The sequence below is a fragment of the Misgurnus anguillicaudatus genome, chromosome 23 (genome assembly GCF_027580225.2).
Source record: "Misgurnus anguillicaudatus chromosome 23, ASM2758022v2, whole genome shotgun sequence".
NCBI classification, from domain to species: Eukaryota; Metazoa; Chordata; class Actinopteri; order Cypriniformes; family Cobitidae; genus Misgurnus; species Misgurnus anguillicaudatus.
Genome location: NC_073359.2, coordinates 27,509,704 through 27,528,566, shown reverse-complemented (window position 1 = coordinate 27,528,566; position 18,863 = coordinate 27,509,704). Strand labels below are relative to the sequence as shown.

The 18,863-nt window shown below is 36.3% G+C and overlaps 1 protein-coding gene and 1 long non-coding RNA gene across 2 annotated transcripts in view; both read right to left on the bottom strand.

Moving 5' to 3' along the window:
* The window catches only part of LOC141359269 (uncharacterized), a 368,361-nt gene extending 359,193 nt beyond the window's left edge, over window positions 1-9,168 (bottom strand). The window contains exons 1-2 of the mRNA XM_073861435.1: window positions 8,625-9,168; window positions 8,168-8,464 (exon numbers count right to left, since the gene is read on the bottom strand). Of these exons, the coding sequence (XP_073717536.1) occupies window positions 8,168-8,464; window positions 8,625-8,916 (589 nt within the window). The 5' untranslated portion in view covers window positions 8,917-9,168. The remainder of the gene's footprint in view (window positions 1-8,167; window positions 8,465-8,624) is intronic.
* Window positions 5,877-7,819, bottom strand: LOC129452623 (uncharacterized). The gene is made up of 3 exons (XR_012365686.1): window positions 7,751-7,819; window positions 7,614-7,660; window positions 5,877-7,328 (listed from the first exon to the last, which is right to left on the bottom strand). It is a non-coding gene; the product is annotated as an uncharacterized lncRNA (long non-coding RNA).
* Window positions 9,169-18,863: the final 9,695 nt, after the last annotated feature.

The window sequence follows — 18,863 nt, the reverse complement described above, 5'->3', positions numbered from 1 at the left end:
CATTTGCTTTGTATAGAGTGCTCTATGTGATCATGTGTAACTGGTTCCACTCACAACCGCCCCAAGCGGGCTTCGAACGGCAATCGGTCTGGTGTAGGATTTCAGTTCCCCGAACAAGAAGGCATAAGGACCTAGCGTCTGTCACTAGAGCACCTCTTGAAGTCAGGAAGTGAGGTTAACTTCCTAAAGGCTCTGACGTTTAGCTGACTGGTATGCAGTCGTGTGATGCAGACTGACTGTATATTGTATATATTGTAGGACAGCACAGCTCTTATATGCCTGGAGTGCACTGACCACTGTGCTACATGTTTGAATGTTCTTTAGTGTTATTATATATTTATTTATTTTGTATGTGTTAAGGTTGAACTAGCAGATGTTTTATATTTTAAAGATTGATTTGTTGTGATACATGTCATTGTCTGAGCCTGACTGGTCTAGATTATGAGCCTAAAGAAAAACGGATAGGTCGTGCTGCTGAAAGTTTACAGTATGTGAAGGTTCTGCAAATTGAAGTGTTTGTTATTACTTAAAAGTGACAGGCTATGCACATTTACATACCTTTTCTCATGAAACCAACATTATTTTAAAAATCTTTTAAAAAATTATGCTTTCAAAAAATGTGTCACCAGATGTCATTTGTAAAGCACAGCAGTTATCTTGCGTCTTAATATTAACTTGTGCAGTTACCGCAATGTTTGCCATCTCTGTCATCTTTTGGAGCAAAGTATAAATGTGACACTGGACCACAAAACCAGTAATAAATTTGTATTGATTTGAGAGTTATACATCATCTGATAGCTGATTAAATAAGCTTATCATTGACACATATAATGGCATAATACAGTATTTATATGAGATACTACAACTATTTGGTAATCTGGAATCTGAGGTTGCAACAAATCAAGATATTAAGAAAATCAAGTCCTTAGCAACACATATTAATGATAAATAATTTTTTTAAATATATTTACAGTAGGAAATTTACCAAATATCTTCATTGAATATGATCTTTACTTTAAAAAAAAAAAAAAAAAAATATATATATATATATATATATATATATATATATATATATATATATATATATATATATATATATATATATATCATTGTACTGTTGACTATTGCTGCTACAAGTATACCCATACTACTTATACATTTGTTAAGCAAATAACATGTCAAGATGCCAACTCATCTTTCAAACTGTTGCTAGGCGATCAATCATCAGAAGGTTAGTCCCATTTAGGATTCCATTAAGTGGCATTCAAAGGATCCAGAATTTAAATTGGGATGCAGCCTTTGTTACAGTCAGATTTTTTCATTCGTATCCAGAGGGTAAAGGAATTTATAATAACCACTGTACTTGTATATGGCGCCCTCTGGTGTGACATATTATATAATCAGACTTGTAAAAAAAAACATGTATGAACCGATTAACCAAAAAGTGGCCCAATTTACCTGATATAACCCCTATTATATATATCAAGTCTGATTATATAATATATGACATTTAATTGTGTGCTAATGGTTAATTAAAGGATCCAGCCTTTAAATTGGGATCCAGCCTTTAAATTGGGATGCAGTCTTGGTTACAGCCAGGACATTGTGTGTTTTTCCATTCGTATCCAGAGGGTTTGCTGTCTAAAGGAATTTATAATAAACACTGTACTTGTATGTGGCGCCCTCTGGTGTGACATATTATATATAATCAGACTGGATATGTATGACATTTAATTATGTGCTAATGGTTAATTAGGACAGTTTTAAATATTTGTGTGTTAAATTCATATATTAAACTAAAGTTGTTCTGACCCTATAGGTTTTGAAACATTAGCTGCCACACAATTTTTTAAGTGTTTTCAAGTTTAGCAGTGATCAGGTAAAATGGACTGGCTGATCAGCAAAAGTGGGCCAGTCAAGCTGAAAACTGAAAGGGACGTTTCTGATAAAATAAAATACATTTAATTTTATAACGTAACAGTGTAACATTGGATTTAAATTACATTGGAACATCAATTTAAATCACATTTAAACATTCATTTAAAAAACATTTCTGTCAATGTCATAAACATATGTAGGCCTTTTAAAAAAAATTCTATAACAATAATAAGTAGGCTACTATAGGCTACTTAGTGATATGTATAAATATATAGAGATTTGTCAAAGACACTTTAAGAAAAATAAAACAACCTGAACTTTCAGGCCTCTCTCAACATTCTTGCTATAGTCCTCCAACCCAGCTAGAAATAAAAAGTTCCAAGAACGTTCCCCGAAAGCTCCCGAATGCTCCCAAAAACACTCTGCCAACGCCAAAAGCGGCTAGTTTTTTTAAAGTTCTAGGAACGTTTCTGTTGTCTGAACGTTAGAGTAATGTTACATTTTACCATTTTAAACGTTATGACAATGTCATGTTTTAATGTTCAAACAATGTTTAAATCAACAGCTGTTTATTATATTGACTTGTTTAATTGTTATGTAAATGATAGAGAAACATTAAACATCTGTATGCAGTAAATATATTGCTGTAGAAAACTCAATTCACTTACTAGGTTTAGATGTTGATGTTTGTTTCATTTTAAGTCACCCTTATTGTGATTAGTGTTTGTTTTAGTTGGTCTCTTGACACTTGACTTTTTGTTTGCTAGTTTTTTCCTGGTTGTGTTAACTTTGTGTTAATGCACCACATTTGTTATGAACATGCCAAGTTAATAGTGTTATTCTGCGGTTGTTAGTATGGTAAAGATCATCACCTAATTCATTTACTAATCAAAACTTTATTTTCTGTCAAAAATGTAAATGAGATCCAGCACTTTCACAGCAGTTTGTCATTAAGGAGTTTTAGAAACTTTGGATAAAAATATCCGATGTATAATTGGGATGCACACACATCAAGAATCAGACTATGAATCTCAATCATGGTGACAATTAAATGAAAAACTTCATGCTGCAATGCATGCTGGGTATTAACACATTACAAACCTCATTCAGGACTCCCAGCATGCACTGCAGCATGGATAAATAAGGATTTTTTTAACAATTTTAATTGTCACCATGGTTGAGATTCATTGGGCCCTATTTTAACGATCTAAGCGCATTGTCTAAAGCGCACAGCGCAACGTCTAAATGCGCGTGTCCGAATCCACTTTTGCTAATTTAACGACGGGAAAAATCGTTTTTACGCCGAGCGCATGGTCGAAAAGGGTAGGTCCTATTGTAATGGGAGTATTTTGGGCGTAACGTGCAGTAAACCAATGAGAGTCACAGCTCTCATTCCCTTTAAAAGCAAGTTGCGCTGGCGCTATGTCTAATCCCTATTTAGATGACGGACTTTGTAAACTGAAAAACTAAGCGGAGGTAGAAGATCCCCAGTTTAAGATTAATGTTAAATAATTGTGTTGTTTTTCCCTTATATTGAAATTGTTATTTTTTTTTATTAAAACCTTTAAAACCCGTTTTCTTTTAGTCATGGAAGTAAAAAGCAGGCTTGTAATTGCTTTAAATGTATGGCTATCCAATATCATCAAAACATAATTTACAAGTATGTAAGATAAGGTTTGTACTCTAAAAATACTTTATTTGTAACAAACAGGAGATAAAGAAATTACAAACGGCTCTCCTCACGTTTCAGCACTTTGGACAGCGGTTTTTTTAGCAAAGAGTTTTTTTAAGCATTACTTACAAATGTTTCTCATCTCACCATATCCGCATGTACAGAGTCATCATATACAATAAATCCGTGAGGTAGCATTAAAAAAAACATTTAAAAACAGATGCATTTGTTTAAAGCCAAGCATTTATTTACTTATCAGGCTGAAGGTAAAGCAGCTCTTTGCGCCTTCTAACGTCTCATAATCAGTCCTCCTTTATAAATATGTCCAAGAGACTCAATAATAATCTCTTAAATTCAATCCTTTAATCTTTCATATTTAAAAGCATTTTTGTGCTGCTGCGCATTTATGTACTTTGTGATAAGCAGACCCGCGTTGTCCTCCTGTTTATAGGCGCATATTATTACTAATGCGCTCTTTAAATAACATAAAACACATTGCGCCATTGACTTTAGACTTTAGACCAGGTTTTTGTTGGTCAATGGCGTAGTCTATTTTAGTTGCCTCAAAATAGCAACGCGCCAACAATGCGCCTGAACACACCTCGTTTTTCAGACCAGAACGCCCATGGGCGCAAAGGGGGCGCAAATGCATTTGCTATTTAAACAACGCGGCGCTAAACGTGAAAATTAGGGTGGAAACTAGCGAAAGACACTTGCGTCGCGCATTGCGCTGCATTGCGCCGGGTGTAAGATAGAGCCCATAGTCTGATTCTTGATGTTTGGGCATCCCAACCATACAGCGGACACCTTCCGTCCAAAGTTTCCAAAACTCCCCAATGACAAACTGCTGTGAAAGAGCTGGATCCAACATACACCATTGGCAGAAAATAAACTCCCGATTAGCAAATCAACTAGGCGATGATCTTTACCACCATGCACCAACAACCACAGAAATTCACTAATAACTTTTCATAACAAATGTGGTGCATTACCACAAAGTCAACACAACCAGGAAAAAACCAGCAGGCAAAAAGGCAAGTGCCAAGAGACCAACCAAAACAAACACGAATCACAACAAGGGCGACCCAAAATGAAACAAACAACATCTAAACCTAGTAAGTGAATTGAGTTTTCTACAGCAATATATTTACTGAACATTCAGAAATAATGTTTTATAAAACAATAAAATGCAATGTTTCTCTACATAACAATTAAACAAGTCAATATAATAAACAGTTGTTGTTTTAAACATTGTGTGAATATTAAAACATGACATTGTCATAACGTTTAAAAATGGTAAAATGTAAGATTACTCTAACGTTCAGACAACAGAAACGTTCCTAGAACTTAAAAAAAACTGGCCGCGTTTAACGTTGGCATAATGTTTTTGGGAACATTGGGAACTTTCAGGGAACGTTCTTAGAACTTTTTATTTCTAGCTGGGAATGCTCCTCTCATTCTCTCTGCTACTCACTGATTGAATTTTTTGCCACGTCGTTGAAAGGGATGCTTTGCATTTCGTTTCAATCTCCTTTCCATTCCTTTATGACCCTATTATTTATTTTCTGTTTTTCATGCTGTCTATAATAAATAGCTAACCATTAGGATACTTTACCACATATCACTTGTATCAAAGCATTTCTTTCCCCCATTTTTAATGAGTAACAATACAATGTATATTAATAATATAAATCAGTTTTATTAAGAGTAAAAACAGAATATTTGCTTAAAGGACCATTTCACCCGTAGAAACATTAATCTTTATTGAAAGTGCCTATTTGACCGAGGGGTGTTTATAGTCTCACCCCCTCAACAAAGATATTGGACTTGCTTTCAATGATGCAAAATGATGATTTTTACATAATTGAAAGAAGGAAGTGCAACACTGAAATCTGTATTTCTCCTGTCTCAGGGGCAACTGAGGAAATGATGCACGATCTATCAAAAACATGACTGGGGTTCTAACGATACAAAGATTAATGCAAATGGGTGAAGTGTCCCTTTAAACTAAACTCAGAAGGTGGCCCATTTTAACTGAAATCAATGGCTCATTTTATCTTAACACCATCAGGTAAATTGGTCCAGTAACTATAAATGCTTTTCTTTGTATAAAAATCTGGATTATTTGGTAAAATCTGCATTTTATTTTACAAAGACTCTCAAGACAAAGATTATAAACAAAAATGTAAATGTGCATTTGTTTTATATGTTATTTATAATCTTTTTTTATTGATAAGTAAGATTGCGTCAAGTTTACCAACTTTTTTCTGACCTCCCTCAAATTGTGGCCTCACCAACACCCCCCCCCCCCATTTGGCAAAATCAAATAAAATCATTGGCTTAATTTCAAGTACTGTTATGGCATCAGTTTAAAATCCTTTGCAGTCATTGGCTGTTAACATTTAAAGAGATAGGACACTCAAACCTTAAATGGCCCATTTTACCTGATGGCCCAATTATCACCCATAAACAATAGATTTTATAAAAGATGGAACATTTTAATCTAAAATACAGTACAAAGTAACAAAAACTCTCTCACTGCTAAATAATATCACCAAAATAACTTAACAAAAGAACAAATAGAAGAATTTCATAAAATGTACACTGTTCCTGAAACTGACGTTCTCCCCAAACCGAAATTAAACACGCTGGTCCGATTTAGAGTTTTTCTCGTTGGCGTCATGTTGCGTGTTTGCACCATAGAATGTAAAAAAGACATATCAGGAAGCAAGTAATTTACTGAAGATTTCTAATCCCGTGCGAATTGACAATCAATATTATAGACGTCCTATGGTAAAATAACATTACTCCATCTACACCCTAACTAATCCCGTCCGAATAGGGTTTTAGATTTAATCAACAAAGGAGCCACTTCAAACTGACAGACAGACATCCTTAAATAAAGATAAAAAATCCAATCTTGATCAGTAACATCTATATGCCACGCATGAAACTGCTCAAGGCGAACAATCATTTGGTCACAGTTTGTAGGCGATTCGCCTCTTTTTATTGCATCACTGGCAGTGGGTAAAGACCTTTAGTGTCTTTATTTAAAATGTGGGTAGAAACTGTTCTTCAGTCTGCTGGTTCTCTGCAGTCAATGCTGCGGTCATGCCGTCACACACTAGAAGATAATCTGGCCAAAATTATGTCGATTTTCCCCCTTGGTAAAGGTCCCAATCGTCTTTGGTTGTACCGATTATCTTATCTGATTTTTCTGTGGTGTGTTTAGTGACTTGAATCTTGCAAATCAGACATCCTGTTGTGTGGGGGGAACCCTGAGGACAAACACGCATACACACTGTAGACTGTCACATGGAACGAAACGATACCCAATCAGAAAGCGAGATGATGAAAGACAAAACGTACAGCATAACAACCGCAGTCAAGGTGTAGGAGGCACAGTCCAAATTAAGACTTGACATCAAAGATGTAAAAAGCAGTCCACATATAGCATTAATGCCATTTCTTTATGCCCAAGGTCCAACATGTTTGTTTAAGTCTGCAGGAGACATCGCAAGATTTCAATGAGATTTTCTGATGTGAGACTCATGTTTCACTAAAGTTGTAATCCAAAACATTTCTGTCCTGGTGGTGATGACTGTATGGTGTATAAAATCAGATCCAGAGAAGTTAAAGAGAAGGAGATCAGACATCACGCTCAATCAAACATCTTCATGAAACACACTGTCCGGCAAATCCTTTGCATGAAATGACTGCATTAAATGTGCTGTTTAACTCCATTTGAAACCAGTCATACAGTAACTTCATCACTCCCCTGTAATAAAACACAGAACCAATTACAAGAAGAAAAGGTAAGGGTCTGTTAATCTAAATATGTAAAATCATCATTCAAAGATGAAAAAGCTGAGAAAACATATTTGGAAGAAATCACTTTAGGAGCTTCCTCATTTATAAATGAATGAACCCTGTTACCCATTTACTTTAATGACAGTTTAGCTTAAGAAATCAAATTTTATCATTCAGTTTTTAACAACATTATCTTTATAAATCTCTACACATGTATATTGTGCAGTTTTTATTTCTCTAGGATATACAATACCTTATTGTTGTTTATGTGATTCAATTGTATTGCCTCTGCTTTTTGAACTGTAAAGTAATAAAATACATGTAATAGGACAGTGATAACAAAACTCTTGCAGGAAAAAGGCTTTCAAGAGCAGGATATGGCATACTTACTTTCTTGTACTGCTTGTTTATTTCTCTTACAGCGTTTGACAACTAAAACTACTGCTGCTAGAATTAAGACCGCAATGAACACTGCTGCTAGGACAAGCAAGTAATGGTAAGAACCTAAACATCATGAAACACAGATTTATGCAAGTATAAATACAAATCTAATTCAGTTCAAGAATATTTTTTTTAAATCCCTACAAGTGTAAAAAAACAACAATCAAAAACACTTTGTTAAGGATACATCAAAGCCTGGAAACATACAAATAAAAGCAGTACATCATATAAAGCCTTTCATATTGATGGTGAAGCACTAGTTAACAACGAATCAGTGCTGTATTCATATTTGTTTTAAAGCAGCACTTTAACATGAAAGGCTTCATATGAGGTATGCTTTGACAACATTACTGTCTGTTAACATACCTGAACACATCTGACAGACATCATTGATGTTGAGATGTTGAGTTTGGTTTGTGATGGTATTGTTGAGTACACATCTATATGTGTCTGTATCCTGATAATCTACCTCCAGAGAGAGACTGATGTTGAGATCAGACACACTGATGCTGGACAATAAACTGTTTCCTTTGTACCAGGACAGACTCACATCTCTCACATCTCTCTGATTCATCACTGAACATAGCAAGGAACAATTTAGTCTTGACGATGAACAGTTTGAAGAGTTATTGACACGAGTGATGACAGGAATGGGCAGACAAGCTGGAAGACATAAAAAGAGAAAGTTTTGTGTGGTATTGGTGTAAATACAGCATCTCTTAAACAGTCAAACCGTAACCACCTGCATAACAGTCTGGGTACGTAATTACAAAATATAATCATTGATCATTACAACATGACATGGCTTATTTACTTTACTCACCATAGACAGTAACATTAAATCTCTTGTATAAAGTTCTTCTGCCATTGATGATCTGTAGTTTATAAAGTCCAGTGTGTGTGATTGTGATGTTTGTGATGGTGAGAGATCCAGTCTGACTGTTTAGATTCAGTCTGTCTCCAAATCTCTCAACACTGTTATACATATCAATGCTTAGGTTACGCATTCCTGCTATAGAAATCTCTGAAGATCCACACAGGATTGTCCACAGTATCTGCTGATCTCTCTGTATTTCAGTAATATCAGTGTGTAGAGGAACAAAATCTCCCTCCATCACTGATACTGACTTCACTTCATCACCAAACACAAAAACAATAAACAATAATAATAATTATTTGTTAACCAGTTCTGATATAAACCCACGTAAAATGGTACATGCAGACCAATCAGAATCAATTCAGTGCTGTGGTTTTACTGTAGCTGTCATCTGATTAACTTTATCATGGGTGTGGCTCCCTGTTGGATTTGTTTGCTTTTTGTGACCTGTTATTTTGTCTTTGTAATAAAGCCAGCAAGAAGTATATTGAAATTGTTACTCGCAATAATAGTCTAGTAGCCAGCCCATAGAGCCCCATTGTGAACCAGGAAATGTTGAGTACACTAAAGTTTTATTGCATGAATGGGAAGTATAGGTCCCCAACATACAGAAACTGCCGGATGCTAATTTGCATATGTTGAGCAATTTGCATAAGTAGCATAATTAGCAATATTAGCTTAATTGTCCATTTTGGTCACATATTTTGCACTGTATGGCCAATTTCTACAATATGTAAGTGGTTTTAGAGGTTTTAGAGGATTCTGTTTTCATTTCTGCCACTTTCAGACTTCAAAATGGTAATTCTATAACAGTTTTGGATTAATTTAGACACTTTTTTATTAATTCCGAACAAAATTTTAGGTTATTTTTATGGTAAACACTATATTCTCACATTTCAGAATCACAAGAACTCATGCTCTTTGATGTGAATGTTGATAACCTCAATATGTTTACATTTCTTGAGGTCTGGTCATGTTTTTATGCAAATAAGCTGTTGCAGTGAGCTGTTGTATATACAATAAGTATGTTGTGAAGCAAAGGAGCATAGTCTATTTTAAAAGTCGAAATTATCCTTGCCGATATTTTTATATTCTTATATCATATTTATGTTTTCACATTAAGATAAAAGGTTATAATGAGTTATAATGACAGTTTTGTTCAGTACATTGTGAATTTCTATTCAGATCCATTTTGTGAGTGAATCTGGTGTTCAAAAATTAGTTACCATTATTAAAAAAAATTGTATTCTTTTTTTAAATTCAGACTTCTTGTGATTTGATCAGGAATGGATTAAAAACATTTGATATTCAGTGTTCTTGCTGCTTTCTCAAGTTGTTGTGTAGTATTAATTTAACCATTTGGATCTAGGTTTAAAGGACAAGTTCGGTATTTTACACTTAAAGCCCTGTTTTCAGATTGTTTATGATGAAATAGAACGGTTTTGGCTGAAATTTCGACATATGCAGCTGCCCTGAGAATTTTTGGGTGTTTGTTGTTTCACCTCACACCTCTACAATGGGTTTAATGGTGCACTGAAACAATCCTTTCTAAAATGCATTAAACTTTCATTTACAAAGACGGGAAACTCAGCGAGTGGTCAGGGGTGTTCACTGGTATGCTCACACAAAAATCGCTGCAAAAGATGCTATTTCACTATTTCATCATAAACAATCTGAAAACAGGGCTTTAAGTGTAAAATACCGAACTTGTCCTATGAGAATCAGCTGACCAGCCTGATCCACCGGTTGTGGATATCACCTTGTTTGGATGGGACAAGAAGATGGGTCTAAAGGAAGGAGAGGAACTACTTATGCCCACACAGGATTCAAGTCCAGTTGCTCCTACTGCTTTGTTAGATGTTGTCAGCTGTGGTTTCAAAGCTGTGTTGAAACCTTGTACATCAGCAAAGTGCAGCTGTGTAGCTGCAGGTCTGGGCTGTACCAGTTATTGTTCTTGCAAAGGCAATGATGGTATATACTGCAACATCCTTACACAACACCAAGAACACAAAGAAAGAGATGAAGGGTCTGGAGAAGATGATGACAGAACAGTAGAGAATAGTGAAGATGATGAGGCTGCCTTTTTATTAATTGTGAGGCATAGCAGTTTGCCTGAAGGTGGTAGCCAGTGTGTGCTTTGTGTGGTGCGGAGGTAAGGCCCTCTTGGTTAGCCTTCCGTCTGGCGGGCTGACCCGGGTTGCCCAGACTCAGTTTTAACTCTTCCGTTTGGCGGAGTTTTAACTGGGTCCTCGTTTGATTTTGCGACTTGCGGACCAACCTGGAAAGCACATCTGCTATTCTGGCATGGCCCTAGTGACTTGCGGGGCCTGTATTGTATGGCATGTATATGTTGTATACTTACATGTTTGCCTTGGTGCAGAGGTGAAGCCCTCTTGGTTAGCCTTGCGTTTGGCGAGCTGACCCGGGTTGCCCAGACTCAGTTTTAACTCTTGCGTCTGGCGAAGTTTTAGTTTACCCGATTACCATGTATCATACAGTTCCAGGATCCAAGTTATGTCAAATACCCGCATTGCTTTTTCATCCAGAAATGCATAACATTCAGCCTAACAAAGATTCATTGTTTATCCAAAAAGCTATTTTGAATCTTCAAAAGTGTCAGGAGGGGATTCAGCCTCACTATGAATCAACATTTATAAGTGCACTCATGATTCTGAAATGTTAGATTATTTTATTTACCATAAAATAACCTAAAATTATGACTGAAAGTAATAAAAATTTGAATAAATAAATCAAAATATGTAATAAAATTAGCTCTTTAAAATCTGAAAATGCCAGAAACGAAACCAGCATCATCTAAAACCTCTAAAACCACTCACATGTTGTAGAAATTGGCCATTTAGTGCAAAATATGTGGTCAAAATGGACGATTAAGCTAATATTGCTAATTATGCAAATTATGCAAATTGCTCAACATATGCAAATTAGCATCCGGTAGTTTCTGTATGCTGGGGACCCATACTTCACATTTCTGCAATAAAGCTTTGGTGTGCTCAACATTTCCGGGTTCACCTAGTTGGCTACTAGACTATAAAGTATGTGTAATTGTTATATTTTACAGTGTTAATATAATTATAAGTTACACTTTATGGCAGTATGGTCTTCATGTCCATTATTTTATGTTTCAAGGTAAAATGCTTGCTGTGCCATAAGGAGTTGACGTACAGCAATAAAACTTCTTCCCTCCTCCATTGTATCCCATCCCATAAGCACTACACATCACGGCGACGTCACTAACTGGTTGCGCGCGCAACCGAGAGGCAGAAAGAAGAGAAGTGCATTGTGTTGTATGCTAGTAGCGGTGTCTGTAAGTCAAAATGCCAAGGAATTGTTGCGTGGAAAATAGTACCCACAGACTCAGTGCTGGGTGCCTGATGTTAACATACCAGTAGAGGCGACTATTACGTTACTAGCATTATAATTATAACATTATAATTCATACATGTATCACAGTAACACTGCAAAAATAAAGACAGAAAAACAGATCCAACTAAAATCAAGTCTTATTTATATACAAACAATAAAGAACGCTTCAATAATTAAGGTTGTTGCAGTAGCGGATCAGCTCACCAATCGGGCTTTCTGCCTCCTGGATGCGCGCGCACCCTGCAATGTTTGTAAACTTGCAACCCCTCTATAGTAATGCAGACACATAAACAAAAAAGTAACAATTCTGATCCCACTCCAGACTACTCTTCCATATACACAGTACTAAACAAAGTCTTCGTAGACACCCCAAGAAAATTTACAAATATGCATTTTTATTTCTTAACCAGACAATAAAAACTTCCTAAGGTTATATTGTTAGTTTCTGTAGTTTGTTATAGAGACGGAGATGTTTTATATTCCTTAGAACAACGTTAGCCCTCGTGAGCCTGTATCAGTAGAGTTACTTGTAAACTAGACTAACTTATACCACCACAAGGGGGCACTACAACACAGGATAAATGGTATGACCACACGGCATTATATTGTCTCCATACTATGAACATGGTTTCATTAACTGGATTGCACATTATCAGTTATCTACAGTTAGAGCACGTAGGAGTTTTCCTTACTCAAACATGTTCTGAGGGCAGAAAGAATGTGATTGGTTCACAAAAACGACCAATCAAAATGCTCGTTACTGGTTTAAGCCCTCAGCGGAGCCTCCAAGGCAGCTTCTGCAGTGAAGCAGTTCGAGCTCACCGTTGGTCAGATGAGTAGCGTAGATATGGTAAGATAGGAATGAGACTGTTTTTGAATTCAGCTTGAAACGTATCGAGCATTTAAGTGACGCGTTTTCACGTGTCCGTGGCACGACTTTCTTTTTTGTGCCAGTTTCACGTATTGGTTACTCAATTGTTTTTCCTATTTTCTTACCATTGTCGCTTGGGATTGGGGTTAGAACAACTTTCTGTTACATAAAATGACATCCTCACCCTAACCCAACTCTAACCCCAACTCCAAGCAAGAACAATTTAATTTTCTGACAAATAAATGTATAAACAATGTCATTTTAACCCAAACCCAACTTCATCCTCGCGCGAGAATAGTTTAAAAATGTGACGAAAACCACAAATCTAACCCCAATCCCAATCGACAATGGTTTGAAAAAAGGAAAAAAAATTGAGTAACCAATCCGTGAAACTGGCACGAAAAAGAAAGTCCTGCCACGGACACGTGAAAACGCGTCACTTAAATGCTCGAAACCTTTCGAGCTGAATTCAAAAACAGTCTCATTCCTATCTTACCATATCTGCGCTACTCATCTGATCAACGGTGAGCTCGAACTGCTTCACTGCAGAAGCTGCCTTGGAGGCTCCGCTGAGGGCTTAAACCAGTAACGAGCATTTTGATTGGTCGTTTTTGTGAACCAATCACATTCTTTCTGCCCTCAGAACATGTTTGAGTAAGGAAAACTCCTATCTACACAGTTAGATGGCAAATGTCCTCATGTTTATATAGTTTCTAAATGGAATAATTAATTTGTTACATTCTTATACTATTAAGGTAAACATTCTCAGCTAGTGCACCGAGGATAATTTAAGGAGTATTCACCTGACACACAAACACATTTACGACTCGTGGATACCCTTTATGAAGATCAGTACAATTACCATTAATTTTGTGTTTCAACATCTCACTTTTCGAATGAAACCCTGAACCATATAACTTTAAATGTTACAATGCGTTTTCAAAAATAGCGGCAACGTTTAGGATCTTTAGTCCAGATTATCAAAACATTTATTTAATTTAATGTTTTGCTCTGGCAACTGTTAATGTAGAGAACCGAGCTATCGTTGTCAAATTAGCCTCTGGTAATGTTAATCCGCGGGATAAACGGAGCAGCGAAGATGAGATAAACAGCATCGTTTGTTTAATTGCCGTTGAATATAAATCTTTCTTACCTTTCACAAAAAACAGTGACAGCAGAACACAAAGCGTTATTAAAGTACTCAACGGAGACATCGTGTTGTCCTCGAAATGTAGTTCTATCCTATGGAATGATGCGATGGACTGATATGAGCATGACTGGAAAACTTCTCTGTTTTTAAAGTACTTCACCGGTATTTATAAGACGTTTGAGCAAGCTCCGCCCATTGACCAAACAGTGAATGTGCTGGAGGAATTCCACGCCATTTGAGCTCTTTCGCTTCCCGCCCCTCACAGCTCAATAAACCAACTGAAGCGCTAGCCTACGCAAGGAGTTGCGTAATTTCCAGAATTGCATCCACACGCCTTTTCGGATAAGCAGAATGAAAAGTTTGCATAATGTGCAATGCCAATGGCCCATATATGTGTGCAGTTTATAGCAGACTGAAATACATAACTCCATATGTGATTAGCCAACATAACTCTTATTCATATCTATTACAACTGATACTCTCATGACCAAGATATTTGTCAATATTTATTATGAATGGAACTTTAATATATATTATTTGACAGTAATAAGCTTATTTTGTTTCCTTAAGGTCAATTACTTCTTATTTTCACTTCCCACTGTGGCTTAATGATTCAAACTTGAATTGTAGACACATGTTAAATGACACAAGTAGTTATTCAAGTATAATGTTTATTTAACATAGGCTTATATAAAACAATGCACCTTTAATTGTAGACATGAAAATTTTACATGGCTTATATATCCCCTAGGTGCACTTGTACAGTTCTTTTCAAGTATGTTTATTTAACATATGTAAAAACAATGCACTTTTAAACAAGTAATACATTTTGGATGGCTTATATCTCCCATTGTTAACTTTGTTATTCCGAGATACTTCTAGTAACATATAGCCTTCATGATTAAACCAAATAGTGTGTTTGCAACATTTGAATGTCTTATCTTTAAAAATGGGTTTTCTTGGTGGAAGGTCTGCATTCGTTAAAAAAATTAGCATATAAAATTCAAATAAATATTTATGTTTCTTCCCTTATATATGAGGTAAATAGACTGCACCTTGAATTGTGCACATGGACAGATATTTTAAGTAGCTATAATAACCTCTCAAACTACTGTGCACATTTTGTCAGACAACTTAGATTTAATCAACAAAGAAGCCAACAGTTAAAAGAGACGTTCAAATTAAAAGTCAGACATCCTTAAATACAGATGAAATCAATAGAAAATACAGTAACACCTATATACCGGATGTAAAACTGGCAAACAATCATTCGGTCCTGATGAGAAGGAACAGTTTGTAGATGAATTGCCTCTCTTAATTACATCTTTGCAGTGAGTAAAGAACTTTAGTGTCTTTAATTAAAGTCTGTTAAGTGTTTTGATGGAATGTGGGTAGAAACTGTTCTTCAGTCTGCTGGTTCTGCCGTAAAGCCTATTTTCTGTGAGAATTCCTTTGTTCTTATGTTGCATGTTTTAATAAAGTTGTGATCCAAATTTTTGTAATCCACATTTCTGTTCTGCTGGAGATGACTGTAATGGTTTATGAAATCAGATCCAGACCCTGCAAGTAAGCTTACGATGGGCCTGTATGGGCATAGCCTAAGAGCCCCGCACAGGTTTGCTCACTGGCGAAACGTTGGCCCCTTAGCGCTGGCCCTGCATGGGCAGCCCTCACTTAGCCCCCAGGAAGTCCTCACACAGAAAAATCCCCAGAGTTAAATGAACACTGCTGGATGTATATATTGTCCCATTTCACAGAATGTTAAAAAGTAACACTGAAACAGAATTAAAAGCTCTGTTGTCCTCTCTCTCACCGTCTCTGTCTGGGACCTAGATTTGCATTTTTACATCTTACTTGTAGAGTCATTTTCTTACTTTAGGTTGAGATTTTGTTTGGTTTGAAGTCACCACTATTGTGATCGGTGTTTGATTTAGTTGAACTTGCCTCTTGACACTTGCCTTGCTCATTCTTTCGATTGCTATGACTTTGTGTGTTTAAGATATGTTTGTTATGGCAGAGTGTGATTCTTTCGTGGTGGTCAGTACAGTAAATAAAGTCTGAACATCATCAAATAAAAAATTATGTATTCATTTATTGTTTGCACACTTATCAGAAGGATCTTTCTTTGACAATGTGATACTATAGTATGAGATCGAGCTCTCTCTTGGCAGTTTGTCTTTCTGAAGAATTTTAAAACACTGACACTCAAAATTAACAGCTCTATAATGTAGACACACAAATATCAAGAATCAGAGTATGAATCACAATGATGGTGACAATAAAATGAAAAGCTTCATGCTGCAATGCATGCTGGGTATCAACAAATTACAAATCTCATCCAGAACTCCCAGAATGCACTGCGGCATGAAGCTTTTCATTTTATTGTCACCATCATTGTGATTCATACTCTGTTTCTTGATTTCTGTGTATCTACATTGTGCAGTGGTTAATGTTTATATGCAAATAGGGCTGGGCAAAAAAAATTATTTTCCGATTAATCGTTTTTTTAAAAAACGTGGTCTAATAAAAATCGATTCTCAAAGAGCAGAATCGAAATTTTTTCTTTCATATTTATTTCCACAAACATTGAACGTAACATTAACTTTAATCTAATTACTAGTCTTCTTCAACGTTAGGGTTGTGGCTTTAATTTTTTTTATTAATTACCCACTTGTAAACTGCTGTTCACTGTTCTTTTTTATTATTATAGTATTTGTATTAAATCTATATTCACTGAGTTGAATCGAGAATCAAGTATAAAAACCTACCCGAGAACCAGATTAGAAAATTAAATCGAGAATCGGAATCGAAACGATTTGATAGCTTGTGAATCGAAATCGAATCGATCTGGAACATCTGAATCGATACACAGCCCTATGTGCAAACTATCAAAATCCTTCAGAATGATAAACTGCTATGAGAGTTCTGGACCTTACACTGTGGTATTTCATTATTAACAGAAAATGATGCTTCTGATGAGGGGGGAAAACTATATTAATAAATCTGTTCATTAGATGATTATGCTTGACAATGTTTATGTATCAACCATCAATATACAAGTAGACAATTGCCTTTTCTTTGCTATAACATGTGTTTTAAACACTCTTAGATATAGCAGCTAGAAAACACTAACAAGCTAACGATCAAGAGTCAAAGTCCAACTAAAACAACAACTGATCACAATAATGGTGACTTTAAATGAAACAGCCAACATCTAATCCTAAGTTAAAAAAAATGACTCTACAAGTAAGATGTAAAATGCAATTTTAGATTTCAGACAGAGATGGTGAGAGAGAGGATAACAGAGCTTTTAATTCTGCTTCATTGTTACTTTTTAACACTCTGTAAGATGGGACAATATATACATCCAGCAGTGTTTATTTAACTCTGGGGATTTTTCTGTATGAGGACTTCCTGGGGGCTAAGTGAGGGCTGCCCGCGCGGACATAGGCCAGTGGTTCTCAACTCCAGTCCTCGGGACCCACTGCTCTGCATATTTTGGATGTCTCTCATATCTGACACACTCAGTTCAGTTCATGGAATTTATCCTAACGAGCTGATGATCTGAATCAGGTGTGTTAAATAAGGGAGACATGCACAATATGCAGAGCAGTGGGTGCCGAGGACTGGAGTTGAGAACCACTGACATAGGTGGTGTTTAGCACTAAAAATGGGTCCCCTATGATCATGAGCCAGTGAACCACTTTTAGTGCTAGTATTTAGCACCATTTTTCTAGATCAGTGGTTCCCAAATCCAGTCCTCGGGACCCCCCTCCCAGCATGTTTTAGATGTCTCCTTATATGAAACACCTGATTCCACTCATCAGGCTAGGCTGGAAGGCTTGATTTTTTTCCCCAAACCAGTTCAGATAGGAGTTTTACGTAAACATGAGCTCAGGGGCAGAAAGAAATTTGATTGGTTCACAAAAATGACCAATGAAAGTCCTCAACCGGAGCCTTCAAGGCAGCTTCTGCAGTGAAGCAGTTCGAGCTCACCGTTGGTCAGGTGAGTAGAGCAGATGGTTAGATTTTGGTCAGGTGAGTAGAGCAGATGGTTAGATGGTTAGGTTTTGAATTCAGCTCGAAATGTTTCGAGCGTCTAAGTTACGTGTTTCCACGTTTTCATGTTTTCGTGGCATGACCTTCATTTTCGTGCCAAATTCACGTGTTGAATACTCAATTTTTTTCCTTTTTTCAAACCATTGTCGAGTGGGATTGGGGTTAGATTTGTGGGTTTTTTAATTTTAAACTGTTTTCGCATGAAGATGAAGTTGGGTCTGGGTTAGAATGGTCGTGGTTTATACGTTTATTTGTCAGAAATTTAAACTGTTTTCACTTGATGTTGGGGTTAGAGTTGGGTTTGGATTAGGATGTCATTTTTTGTAACAAAGTTGTTCTAACCCCAATCCCAAGAGACAATTGTAAAAAAATAATGAAGGTCGTGCCATGGACACGTGAAAACATGGAAACACGTAACTTAAACGCTCGAAACATTTTGAGCTGAATTCAAAACCAGTCACATTCCTATCTAACCATCTGCGCTACTCACCTGACCAACGGTGAGCTCGAACTGCTTCACTGCAGAAGCTGCCTTGAAGGCTCCAGTTGAGGAATTTCATTGGTCATTTTTGGGAACCAATCAAATTTCTTTCTGCCCCTGAGCTCATGTTTAAGTAAAACTCCTATCTAAACTGGTTTGGGAAAAAAAATCACGCGGCTGGAAGGAGCCTGATTAGTGGAATCAGGTGTTTCATATAAGGAGACATCTAAAACATGCTGG